The sequence below is a fragment of the Octopus sinensis genome, linkage group LG6, assembly GCF_006345805.1.
Source record: "Octopus sinensis linkage group LG6, ASM634580v1, whole genome shotgun sequence".
Taxonomy (NCBI): Eukaryota; Metazoa; Mollusca; class Cephalopoda; order Octopoda; family Octopodidae; genus Octopus; species Octopus sinensis.
Genome location: NC_043002.1, coordinates 56,452,238 through 56,466,165, shown reverse-complemented (window position 1 = coordinate 56,466,165; position 13,928 = coordinate 56,452,238). Strand labels below are relative to the sequence as shown.

The 13,928-nt window shown below is 34.4% G+C and overlaps 1 protein-coding gene and 1 long non-coding RNA gene across 4 annotated transcripts; one reads left to right on the top strand and one right to left on the bottom strand.

Moving 5' to 3' along the window:
- Nucleotides 1–12: 12 nt before the first annotated feature.
- On the bottom strand, nucleotides 13–3,026 carry LOC118763930. 2 transcript variants are annotated; one of them, XR_004999699.1, is made up of 2 exons: nucleotides 2,980–3,026; nucleotides 13–857 (listed from the first exon to the last, which is right to left on the bottom strand). It is a non-coding gene; the product is annotated as an uncharacterized LOC118763930 (long non-coding RNA). The 2 variants fall into 2 exon arrangements; XR_004999700.1 differs by lacking the exon at nucleotides 2,980–3,026 and adding an exon at nucleotides 1,918–2,007.
- Nucleotides 1,353–13,301, top strand: LOC115213058 (histone-lysine N-methyltransferase SETMAR-like). 2 transcript variants are annotated; one of them, XM_029781967.2, is made up of 2 exons: nucleotides 1,353–1,686; nucleotides 12,482–13,298. In XM_029781967.2, exons 1-2 carry the CDS (start codon nucleotides 1,677–1,679, stop codon nucleotides 12,871–12,873), a joined length of 402 nt encoding a protein of 133 aa, XP_029637827.1. In that variant the 5' UTR covers nucleotides 1,353–1,676; the 3' UTR covers nucleotides 12,874–13,298. The 2 variants fall into 2 exon arrangements, with proteins under 2 accessions (XP_029637827.1, XP_036359834.1); XM_036503941.1 differs by lacking the exon at nucleotides 1,353–1,686 and adding an exon at nucleotides 7,089–7,134 and having other exon boundaries at nucleotides 12,482–13,301.
- Nucleotides 13,302–13,928: the final 627 nt, after the last annotated feature.

The window sequence follows — 13,928 nt, the reverse complement described above, 5'->3', positions numbered from 1 at the left end:
CCGAAAGTCCTCTGCTCTAGATAAGTATTTTATTTATTGACTCCAGAAGAACGACAAGTTGACCTCAGAGAAATTTGAACTCTGAACGTAAGAAACGGGAAAAATAACGCAAATGAAGACATGAAAAATAATTTCTGAATTCAGCATAGTTTAGTACCATTTCAAAGAATAAGGCATCAAACTATCTGAACTTTGAATCGTAACTGTCGAGAAAACATCTTTAGACCTCAATTAAATTGATCGCAGTATTTGGTAAATATTTTATCAATCCCAGAAGGAAGACATCGTTCATTTCAGTGACATTTAAACAGAAAACACTTAGAGCCTAAACGAAATACTATCAGGTGTCTAACGATCTTCAAATAATATCAGAGGGGTTGTAGTGTTTATGCTTTTCCAATGGGCACTGAACAGGATTCAAAACACCTTCATATTTTATTTTCTGTTCTATATATAAGGTCGAGATATTATTCATCCTTCATACGGCATTCATGATTCGAACAAAATAAATTGCCTTTAATTGGAAATCGAACCCGCATGATGGCCTCAGATCATCGGGTTTGTCCGCCTCAAACATTACGAGGCCACAAAAGGCGAATTCATTAAAATGACCGGTGTTTAAACTTATAGGTTGCAGTGATGGACAGGAACAAGATCTCAGCTAAATTTTGTATTGTTTCTTTAAGAAACCGTTATTATTGCTCTTTTTGGCGACGACAATGATGATGTTCCTGTTGTCATCTTTGTCGCAGAGATGGTGGTGAGGGTCTAATTTCTTGTGGTTCTACCTGTAGAATTTTCCAACAGCATTCAGCAAATATCTGTAAAATACTTTTCTGATCTTCCCAGGAAACATTCTTAAAAAGAAAGGGGAAAAAACATTGAAAATAATTGCAGCGAGAAATTTTTAAAAAATTGTAATATATATATAACTGTAAAAAAATATGTATATACATATCTAATAATTATAAATATTTCAGATGTAAAAATGGAAAGAAAATTTTTTAAAAAATAAATCTGTTTCCAGCACTTTCTGAAATAACAGCCATTCTTGTATGTAAGCCCCCTCCCCCCTCCTCGGGTCGCTGTCAGAGGACAGGTTCAATAGTACTGCTACATGTTCACGACTAACACTTGGAGATTTGGGTGTTCTAATAAAACTTTTCAACGTTTCTAACTCTGACATGATTTCTGAGCTGAAAAAATACAAAATGCCGTTGTGAGTTAAGGAATAAAAAATAGTTTTTAAATATGATAATCTCCCTTTGACCGAATAACTAGGTTAGTGAGGAGTTGAATAGAATAGTAGTATAACAGTGCAGGAAATAAATGCTTGTTTGTGGATGCTGTGTGAATTGCTTCACTTTAAAGTAATCAAATGTATATAGCTTTTTGCTGAACAGTAAACTTGTGTGTAGTTGTTATGTGTATGAACCTATACAGTCTTACAAGAGGCCATTCAATATAGTCACATATTAACAAAATGGCTACTCTGGACTAGCGGGTGTTTCGGTGGCGTTGGTTTTATTCAGAAGGCGAAGTGCATTCAAAAGCTTCGACGTCTTTAATAAGTTTAAAATTGTTATTGAGTACCGCAAATCGTTTCGCTGTGACTAGTGACGACCACGATATTGCTATAATTAATCGGAATCAGACATGAAATCGGTTGGCGTATAATGGAGAAAGGTATATGGTAGCAGTTATTACATAGTGTAAAGTAACCAAGATGGCCGTTATACTACCATGGAGAGATTTCCAGCTAACCCATTTCATCAGAGGAATACCCTAAACAGTTTACTTCATCTCTCAGGATATTCTTTTTTGTAACTGGTTATGAATTTCAGTGGCTTGTCTTTATTGAAAAGAGTACACAGGATTATTATATACATAAATCTGTTTGATATTTTTCTAGAGTACCTTAGTAACCTTATCCTCCATGTTTAGTGTTAAGCTGTTGTAGAAAAAAATAATCGTTTCTCACAAAATGCGTTTACAAGAACATAAATTTTCGATTAATAATTGCATATTTCTATAAGAAAGGCTTAAAATAATTTCAATTTCTTTGTGGATGTTGTAATCTGTATTTAAAAGGGATTCTTTTATATCTTTCCTTCTTTCTTTTTCTCTTTCTCACTCCCCTCCACCCCTTCCACTCAACATCTCTCCATTTCTCCCGCGCTTTGCTAAGTTTCTTCCATGTTTGAACTCTCACTCAATACTTGAGTGTGAGTGAAGGCTGAGCAGCTGCCACAGTCGTCATGGAGAAAAGTAAACAAAGAAAAATCTCAAATCACTGATATTTTTAGAGATAAATCGACACGTTAAATCGTCCATATGCTACAATAATTACGTCTTACAAACGTTATTTTACATAAAGCCTTACCACACTACACTTCATATTTCATATGTAGTTTTATTACCTATATATATATATGTATGCAATCATAATATAATTAAACCTACGCTCTAGTGAATCAGAAAATTCTTATTGTGATTTTAATATCTATTAATTTTGACTTGTATTCATATAAACTTCAGTTTCAATCTTCTAAAATATTAATTTAAATTACGTCTTAAACCTCGACATACACTCAATATATGAGAATCCACTTGGTTTACCATATGGAGATATCCATTCTACTAAATTCATTGAATTATCGTCATAGTTTTACAAGTAGATCGAAAATTAGATGCTGTATGACACAGTTCAGTTAACATTATTACACACATTTCTATTTTTATCGCGGATACTTTAGCTTTAAAAAATAGTGGCAAACCCAACAAGAACTAGAATATGGCCGCCAGCAAGCACTGCTAGCCAAAACCATTAAAAATACACGTAAATACAACGTGCTGCAACGATACTGTTGCCCTTTTTAATGGGATTTTTACGTAAAATAATTGACGAAGAAATCCTCTAATGATACAGTGATCTTCAATATGGGTTTATAAACGATATACTTTGAAATTAATACGTACATTCGTTAATGAGAGGTTAATGTTCCCCGCCGCCTTTAAATGTTGTTTTGGGGCGATGTTTTGCCCTTTACCTTTTATTGTTATTCACGTATCTTTTTAATATACGTATAAATATCTAAAAATTACGATGGCTTTATTATAGATCTGTTTGATTGCTTAATAAGACTTTCTTAGACTAATTAAGGGTCAACCACACACACACATATTTATTGTACTTTTTAATAAGCATTAAAACAATTCTTTTTTTACCTATGGTTTTTCAGATTGCATTTTCAATGACTACATATATATTTTATATAAGCTAACGAGCATCCATTGTCCAACCAATAGCTTCAACGATTCATACATTGCCCAGTGGTCATAAAAATAATAATAATAATAATAATGATAATGGAAGATTGTTCATAATTAATTCAGTTTCTTCTAAATACAATATGGAGGTGGATTTAATAATCGTTGACTGGAAACTCTAATAAAACCTAACCCGACTCCCCCACACAGGCCTTCGAAATAAAACCAAAAATCGCAATAAATTACTGAATAGACAAAACATTATGTTACAATCATTATTAGTGTTAGTATAATTAAATTAGGATCTTTGGGAAATGGATGACTGCCACAACATCTCGAAATTAGATTTTTCTTTCTTTTATAAATCGAAGACTTTCTGCTTAGTCAAAGAATTTTCCCCTTTAATTTGTTACAATCTGGTGGTTTCGATTCCCCGCGTTAATTAAAAGTTAATTTGCTTTATTCAGGTTTCTTAATAATCCTCACCAAACAGCATGAATGTCACGACATCACATTTTCCCAATGTTTTTAAATGTAAAGACTTAAATTCACCATGTGAAAGAAAAAAAATAAAACCCTTGTATTTTTTTAAATAATAACGAAATTATACAGACAATGGAATTTCTGATGCCAAATTTATTCTTGTGTCTGCTAGAAAATTATTTATCTCGAGTCTTGAGGAATTTTAAAGGTTTTCATAAGAAAAATATTTTTATAATTTTGGTTATGGCTTTCTTCTTGTGGTCACTAGATCCTTTTTTCTTCAAACTCTTCGAAAACTGTTTCCTTTCTTCAACTTGTGTTTATTATTTCCATTATTTTTTTTCTGTTTTTAGCTTCTCTAACCTAATTCCTGAATTCTTGCTGCAAAATACAAACTTCAGTTAAACGTTTATCTATCATCATCATTAATATTAATTTTGTAAAGAAAATAAAAACATTTCTTTCCAGTCAGATCCCATTTAAATTAATGTTATTTTCCAATTAATTATATGTGCGAGTCCGATAAAATACAGTTTGTTTCGACTAACGTTTCTTGTCAGGAAGTGTATATACTAGATGTGTGTATATATATACATGTATGTTTATATATATATATTGTATTTATTATATGTATATATATATATATATATTTAGTATTATATATATATATATATATATATATATTTAGTATTTATATATATATATATATATATATTTAGTATTTATATATATATATGTATCTATCTATATATATATTTAGTATTTATATATATATATGTATCTATCTATATATATATTTAGTATTATATATATATATGTATCTATCTATATATATATTTAGTATTTATATATATATTGTATGTATATAATATATATATATTTAGTATTTATATATATATATGTATCTATCTATATATATATTTAGTATTTATTTATCTATCTATCTATATATATATATAGTATTTATATATATATTGTATGTATATAATATATATTGTATGTGTGTGTGTATGTATATATATGATATACACACACGAGTTTCCTTGGTGTCGTTTATAATAATGGTCAGTTTTACATTATTTTGGTTTTGTAATCATCGTTCTTGAAAAGTTCTAACGTAAATAAATATAAAATACGCTTATAGCTTGTATGACAAAAAGACACTTAATATATATATTTATATGTTAATTTGGTAATTTTATATATGATTATGTTTTATACACTTATTTACACACAAATACATAAATCCATATATACATTGCACATATTCTATTTGTGTTCTACATATTTCAACGATGTGGCCCTATTTTTTATTGACGCCTTGATACTGGGTCGCGATCTCCTCGTTTTTATATAAACAGAACAAGGAAAATCTCCATTGTATTGAGAAGATGAAGGCGGGGGTGTTTAAAATAATAAATGGTTTAGCAGTCGTCCCTGGTCGTTTCTGCTACATTCTTTCCTTCCTGAGAATGTTTCACGACGAAAGTATTTTAACAAATCATTCTTAAATCACTTTAAGGGTGAGTCTCGGAGGGGATACAGCTATAAATAATAGCATATGTATAAAAATAATAATACCCTTGGATGGAAAAAGAAAATGGGTCGTAGGCTACCCGCGGGACATGAACCCGCAACGCCTCGTGTTTTTCTACGTTTTTGTGATGTAAATCAGTCATTTCTATAATTAAGTCTTTGTTAATTACTCACAACCAACGAATAGAATGGACAAGGAAAAAAAATCACCACCTTAAATATATTTTTGTTGGTGTCTTTCAGGAGGGCGGCATGGATGAACCTCACAACATCACATTACCGCCTCCTTCTTCATTTCTATTTCTTCTATAGTTTATAAATCTGGTCTTTTGTCTACATAAAAATCCCAAAAAAAAAATCAATTATGACTAGTTTTTCCTTTCTGATTGGCGCCATTTCACTTTTCTTTCTTCTTTAACAAAGGCATCAACTTCACAACATCTCCATTCATTCCTCTTAACACACAAACACACTCCGACACCATGTGCCTTTTCCAACACAGTTTTATTATTATTATTTTGTATTTCCGGTTAAATATCTTCCTCAAACCTCATTAATAAGCCAGAACATGTAATTAATTCTTATATTTTTCTCCTCACTTAATGTCATTATTGTTTTTATAATGATTAATTGTTAATGGTGTTGGTATCTTTACAAATTTAAATTAAGAATTGTTAGTAAAACCTTGACACAAATTACTTTATGTCGAAAGCAATTCTTTTTCCCATAACATTAAATCATAAATCCCCGGGATAATTTCTCTATACACACATGCATGTATAATGAAGATGTGTGCAGCTATAGAACATGTATGTGTAATCAAGACGAGTGAATGTATAAACACTTGTACATATAATTAAGGTGAATTGCTGTATACACTTGTGTATATAAAGACGTGTGAAAAAGTATATACGTATGTATAAATCAAAGTGTATGAATTTATACATTCGCATGTATAATGAAGGTGAGTAAATGGATATACGTATGTATAATTAAAGTGTATGAATGTATACACACACGTATGTATAATCAAGGTATATAAATGTATATACAAGTCGTGTTTTTATATAATAATAATAATATAGTAATTTTAATAAGATATTATTATCATCACAGTTTATTGTTAAAACAAAAGTATTATTGAATCTCATTAAAATTCTGTCCATATCATTGAGAATACCTTACATAATTAAAATTGCTTTTAATTGCCATCATAATTATCATTATTTCCTTTCGGTGTTAATTATTTTGCATCTTGTTTCTTTTTTTTTATCTAAAATGTCCCACTTTTTGGTGTGGGGAAAAGCATCAACACCACAACCTCGAAATTGTCTGCCCTTGGAAATGGCATTAATTGCATCAGAAATTTAGAACCGTTGTGGCTTTCCCGTTATGAGGGAAAGAGAAAGAAAACTTTCGCAGACATACCATTAGGAATGGAATGCACACCACAACTTCCACTAATTCCTTGAACTGTTTGAAAATCTAACGAGTGGCAGAATCGGTAGAGCGCCTTGACAAAATGCGTCGCATTATTACGTCCCTTTACGTTTTGAGTTCAAATCATAGGATCGGTTTTATACCTGATCGATACTTTTTACTTTTTACCATCATTCTAGATTGATGAATTAACTACCACTACAGTATAGTGTGTCTCCGTCAAATTTGTGGCCTTAGACCTCGGTTAACAATTATTAATAATATCATTACTGTTAATATTAAAAAAAGTAGAATCGTGTATTAGATTAAAATGTCTTTAGTTACGCCCCTTTACGTTTTGAGTTCAAATAGCGCCAGATTCGACTTTACTTTTCATGTTTTCCTTGGTCGACAATCGTGTACCAGGTAAATCATGACTTTCGGAATTAAATCAGTTTAAAATTTATTATTACCACTGTTAATTATTGGTATCAAAATCAACAATCGTCTACGTGTCTTTTTGGCTTTGTAAAATAAATATGGGTGCTATTTGGCTGCTATTTTTAGCGGGCCAAGTTACTGTGTAGAGGCGTTCTTTTTATGTTTGCGGCTTTGTTCCCCATCTTTTATTTGTATTAGTCATTTGACTGCGGCCATGCTGTGGTACCACCCTGAAGAGTTTAGTCGAACAAATCGACCCCAATAGTTTTTTTTTTTTTTTTTTTATAGTCTGGTATGTATTCTGTTGGTCTTTTGCCTCACAGCCGTTACGGGAATGTAAACAAACCCGAACCGGTTGTCTAGTGGTGTGGGGACGAAGACATATATACATGACGGGCTTCCACACACTTTCCGTCTTCTAGATTCTCACACCAGACGTTGGTCAGTCCATAGCTGCCGTGCAGTGGGACTGAACCTGAAACCACGTGGTTGCAAAGCGACGTTTTTAACCACGCCACCATGCCTAAGAAAAAAAAAATTATCATTTAATGTTGTTAATGTTGCTGCTACCGCAATGCGTGTCTTCGTCATGGATGACTTCGTTAGAGTTCACTCCGTTGGTTTATCTCAATCTTGTCTTCTGTGTTCTAAGACATTAAGAAACGATATTTAGCGATTTTGTTGCCGTTAAGAATTCAAAATCAGAACATTTACCATTATTGTAATGGCATAATTTTATTTTCGTTTTGATTTGGCGTCACTTTAATGACCACATGACTCATCAATAGCCGATGGTAACATGATTAGTTATGTACGAGTGTATATATATGTGTGTGTGTATAGGTATGATTATATCTTTTACTTGTATGATTATATCTTTTACTCGACACTGCGGCCATGCTGGGGCACCACCTTGAATTTTTAGTCGAATGAATCGATCCCAGTACTTAAAATTTTTTTTAAAGTTTGGTACATATTCTATTGGTCTCTTTTGCTGAACTGCTAGATCATAGGGACGTAAACACACCAACACCCGTTGTCTGGCGGGGGTGGGTGTGAGGACAAACACCCAAAGACACATGCATAAGCCAGAAAGATTGCTTGGAGATACGTGATATTATTTATAAATATGTTTATCTAAAGTATCAAAAAGAACGTAAATATTAGTAGTTCTTTCAGTTGTGTAGTAAATTGATACTTGGCTCACGATTGTAAGGTCGTCAGTTTCCCAGTGACGCGTTGTATCCTTGAGCAAGACACTTTATTTCACGTTGCTCCAGTCAACTCAGCTGGCAAAAATGAGTTGTACCTGTATTTCAAAGGGCCGGCCTTGTCATACTCTGTCTGTGTCACGCTGAATCTCCTTGAGAACTACATTAGGGGTACGCGTGTCTGTGGGTTGCTCAGCCACTTGCACGTTAATTTCACGAGCAGGCTGTTCCATTGATCATATCAGCTGGGACCCTCGATGGAGTGCTCCTTTTTATATATATAACAAGCTTCTTTCAGTTTTCATCTACCAGCCCAAAGCTGTAGTAGAAGACACCCGATGTGCCACAAAGTGGGAATGAACCCAGAACCATGTGGTTGGGAAGCTAAGTCCTTACCACACAGCTTGCACCTAAGTATGTTTTATCCTATCTTGCTTAGGCCCTGAGAGAATCTTTTTATAACTAAATGTGATCTGATTCATTTAGAACAAACAGCTGGAGAAAAAACAGGTCTCAATTGTCAACACATTACATTTCTTCCTAGAATATTATCATAAATGATTGGGTTTCCAGGAAAACTTGTGATGTAGCTAGGATAAACCACACCTGGGGCAAGCTGCAGAAATGTGCCCCCCCACCTCCAATTACAAAATCCACAGTATTATATAGTACTTGTTTGTTACAAGTAATTAATGGTTTTAAAGCAATAGTCTGGGAAATAAATACTTCACCGGGACTCATTTACCTACTGGTTTGGTACAGCCTGTAATTCAAAAATTTTTTGAATGGTTACTTTTATAAATTTTATACATGGAGTTGAAGCTTATAGTATTATGATCAATTCTGTGGTCCCCTAGTTATGCTACTGAACTTGTGTAACCTTTAATACACAGGAATAAAAGATAGAAAGAAGAGTGTAGAAGGAATTGAGATAGATGACATGACCATCAAACCTATGTTGGTTGTTACTACATAAAGAGAAGAGATGAAGCTTTATTCTTTTACTTGCTTCAGTCATTTGACTGCAGCCATGCTGGTGTACCGCCTTTTGTCAAGCAAATCGACCCCAGAACTTATTCCATATAAGACTAGTACTTTTGTCGAACCGCTAAGTTACGGGGACATAAACACATCAGCATCAGTTGTCAAGGGATGTTGGAGTGACAAACACACACACACACACACACATATATATATATACATATATACAACGGGCTTCTTTCAGTTTCCATCTACCATATCCACTTGCAAGGCTTTGGTCAACCCAAGGCTATAATAGAAGACACTTGCCCAAGGTGCCATGCAGTGAGACTGAACCTGGAACCATGTAGTTCGTAAGCAAGCTACTTACTACACAGCCACTCCTGCTGTTCATTATATGTTGCCAGGATGTAGAAATCTAAGCTAGGGGAATGATTATGTCAGTTGACATAGTGATATGTAGAGAGAGGACTGCCTTAGCCATTGACTGATGTAGAGGAATGATTACCTTAAATAACAGCAATACATGTAGAGGAAGGATTACCATGTGTAATAGCAAAATCCATGTTCATGAACCCCTATCCTTCTCCCACAACTTAGCCATGCTAACTAGCGACGTTTCTCACCCCACTTCCATTTTCCCTCATGTACACCTACCTACCTACTCTCTACCTCTAGCTTCCACTCTCCTTTGGAAATCTTGTGAACTCACCCACACTCTCCAATCCCTCAGTCCACTTCATTATATACACCACCCTGTAACTTGGGTGTATACCATCTTCCCCATCCCTCCCGTCACATCTTCACCAGCTTCCCTTCTCTCTCTTCTCTGTCTAATAATGCAATGGTTCCCAGCCTGTGGTCTACAAAGGTAGTACTGGGGTCCATGAACTAAATTCAAGATTTCTTATATATATCATTATCATCATTTGACATCTGTTTCCCATGCTTGCATGGGTTGGACGGTTTGACTGGGGTCTGGGAAGCCAGGAGGCTGCACATCATGCTCCAATCTGGTCTGATAATGTTTCTACAGCTGGATGCCTATCCTAATGCCAACCACTCCGAGAGTGTAGTGGGTGCTTTTTACGTGCCACTGGCACAGGGGCCAGAGGAGCCTGGCATTGACCATGTTCAAATGGTGCTTTTTACATGCCACCGGCACAGAAGCTGGCCGGGGCGAGGGGACTGGCTTTAACCACATTTGGATGGTGCTTTATATATACATACATATATATATATATATATATATATATATATATGAGCATATTAAAAGATGTCCATGGGAAAATTCATTTAAATTAAAGGGGTGTCCTTGGTAGTGAAAAGGTTGGGAACCACTGGTCTAATGCAAGACACTTTCTGTCCCTCAACCCCACCACTTCCAGTGCCACATAAAAAAGCATCCAGTCCACTCTGTAAAGTGGTTCGCTTTAGAAAGGACATCCAGCCATAGAAACCATGCCAAAACAGCAAAGCTTAGTGTGATCTTCTGACTTGACTGTTCCTGTCAAAGCATCCAACCCATGCCAGCAGGGAAAATGGATGATGACAGTGACATATAAGACACATTTTTTTTGCTCTCAAATGATGCCTCCAAAACATCACTCGTGATCCTAGATACGAAATTGAGCTAAAAGTTTTAATGCACCAACATCTTTTTTCCTAGATATGTGCTGCTGAAATTGGGAGGCTTCTTACATGCCTCAGTGTCTTTCATGCCATCAAATATGGTTTGTTAAATGCTATAACAATACATGTAGAGGAATGATTATGATCATTAACAGCAAGATATTGATAGGAGAGACAAGATTGGAGAATAAATGGGACCATAGTGAAGTATAAGAAGGACAATATTGGAGTCTAAGAGTTTGTTAGAGACCACACTGGAGTTGTAAGAATAAAAGTGACCACGTTGGAGTGTAGGGTCCACACTTGAGTATAAGAAGAGCTACAGTGGAATTTAATAGATTACACTGGAGTATGGAAAAGATTATGAGAGCAATAATATCAAAATATTGAGGGGACCACTCTGCAGTTATATGAAGAGCATAAAAGTGGGGTCAATTATGAGAATAAGAGTGACCACATTGGAGTGTCGGGTCCACACTTTAGTATAAGAAGGGCAACATTGGAATTTAATTGAGTGCATTGAAGTATAGAAGTGACAACATCAAATATAGGGGGTCAACTTTAGTGTACGGGAGGGACAATATCAAAAATAGAGGGTCCATCCTAGTGAATTGGGGTGGCAGAACCACATTAAAGTATAATTTAAAGACAGAGGTGGAATTTCAAATATTGTAATCGTAATTTAACTTCGGAGAAGAACTAACAAAAGTAGATTATCATCATCATTATCTAACATTCACTTTCCATATTGGCATAGGTTTGACAGGAGCCATACCAAGTTCCATTGTCTATTTTGGCAATGGTTTCTACAACTGGATGCCCTTCCTAATCTAATGCCAACTGTTTCACAGAGTGTACTGGGTGGTTTTTATGCGGCATCAAACCAACAGGTTCACCAAGTTCCTTGCAAAACAAAAACCAAAAGATATATATATATAGTGAGAATTTACAAAAAACAAAAGACGAAGACGGGTGTGTAAACAACAAGCAGATGTATTAGTTTAATGCTCAGGAAGTGAGAAAGTCTTTTATGTTTTGAGCTTACCCTCTTCGACAGAAAGGAACACAGAAATAAACAGGGAAAGAAAATAGAATATATATATATACATACATATATATATATATTTGGACGGTGCATAATTATTGTGGCTTTTTTCAACAAATTTTATTTAACAAAAACAATAACAACATGTAACAAAAACATCTTTATATGATTATTTTGGAGCATATTCACCATCTTTAATTACTGCTTCCCATTTGCTTGGCAGACGGTCAGACCATCATTTAAAGATTTTTTGTTAAATATTGTTATTGTTTTTGTTGAATAAAATTTGTTGAAAAAAAAGCTGCAATAATTATTCACCAACCCAATATATACATCAAACTGAGTAAAAACTTTTTTCAGATTTTCACTGATGATGTTTGGCAACATGTATCTTCATGTTATACCATTAATTTGATATAACTCGTCCAATTGTTGTTGAATTGTTTTTTCCTTAATTTTACAGCTTTCATAATGAATGATGAAAAGGGTGAAATTAGAGCCATTTTATGCTACCTTTGGAAAAAAGGACTGAGTGCAAAGGTAGCAGCAGAAGAAATTAATGATGTGGAAGGCCCAGGAACTGTTGACGAACATATGGCACAAAAGTGGTTCAGACGTTTCAAGGAATGCAACATCAGCCTCAAAGACAAACCAAGGTCAGGGAAACCTTCTGTTGTGGAAGATGAAACTTTGCTTGAAGTGGTTGAACAACCAAACACAAGCACTCGTACGTTGTTGGCAGAACGTGGTCCTTCACAAGTTCCTCATGAACTGACTAATGACCAGGTTCACCAGTGTGTGAAAAGAACAAGGGGGAAGAGAGAAAAAAGAAAAAAGGAGAGAGAAAAAAAGTAAGAAAGAGAATAGAAAGCGAGAGGAGAGACAGTAAAAGGGAAAGGAATGCAACAAAGGAGATAAAAAGAAAGCATGATATTCTTTCAGTTTATTCTCCCAAAGTCAAAGAGGAAAGTAATCCTTAGTAACTGGTATTGATGTTTTGAAAAAAGAAAGACAACATTGAAAACTTTTGAAAGCAAGACATTCTTTTTTCAAAATTGAAATCAGTGCACTTTAAATAGGAGCACCCCGCCAACATTTTTATTATAAATGAAAAAAACAAAACAAATCCAGTTTTGTAGTGGTGGGGAATAAAACTTTGAAAACCTTTTTTTTGAGGAGAGGGGTCAAGCCTTAATTTCCATTACTGAAAACAGAAATTTATATTAATTTCTTGTGTATCCTAATTTTGTAATTATTGAATCAATGGTGTATATTCCTAATGAAACAGCTGTTGAAAGTAATTGAATTATGAACTATCTGTGAATTTTATACTTTTGTATTTTTATTCTCTCTTTCTCTCTCTCTCTCTCTCTCTCTCTCTCTCTCTCTCTCTCTCTCTCTCTCTCTCTCTCTCTCTCTCTCTCTCTCTCTCTTCTCTTGTGTGTGTATATATATATATATATATATATATATATATAATCTTTTTTTGGTAAGTGAAAACATACATCTGGCTATACCAGTATCATGTAAAAGGTACCCTTGCATCATGGTTGCTGTTACCATGTAAATGACAGCCATGGGGCAGATTGTAGTTGTGGTCATTCATCGTACCAAGTAAATGGTACCTGTGGATCATAGTCATGGTCATTGTTGGTGCCATGTAAATGCACCCATTTGTGAATCGTAGTCTTGGTTGTTGCCAGTGTCATAAATGGCATGTAAAAAGCACCCATTACACTCTTGGAGTGGTTGGTGTTAGGAATGGTATCCAGCTGTAGAAACCATGCCAAATCAGACTGGAATCTGGTGCAGCTCTCTGGCTCATTAGCTCCAGTTTAACCGTCTGACTCATGCCAGCATGGAGAACAAATGTTAAATGATGATGATCGTGATCATAATAGTTTAGCATC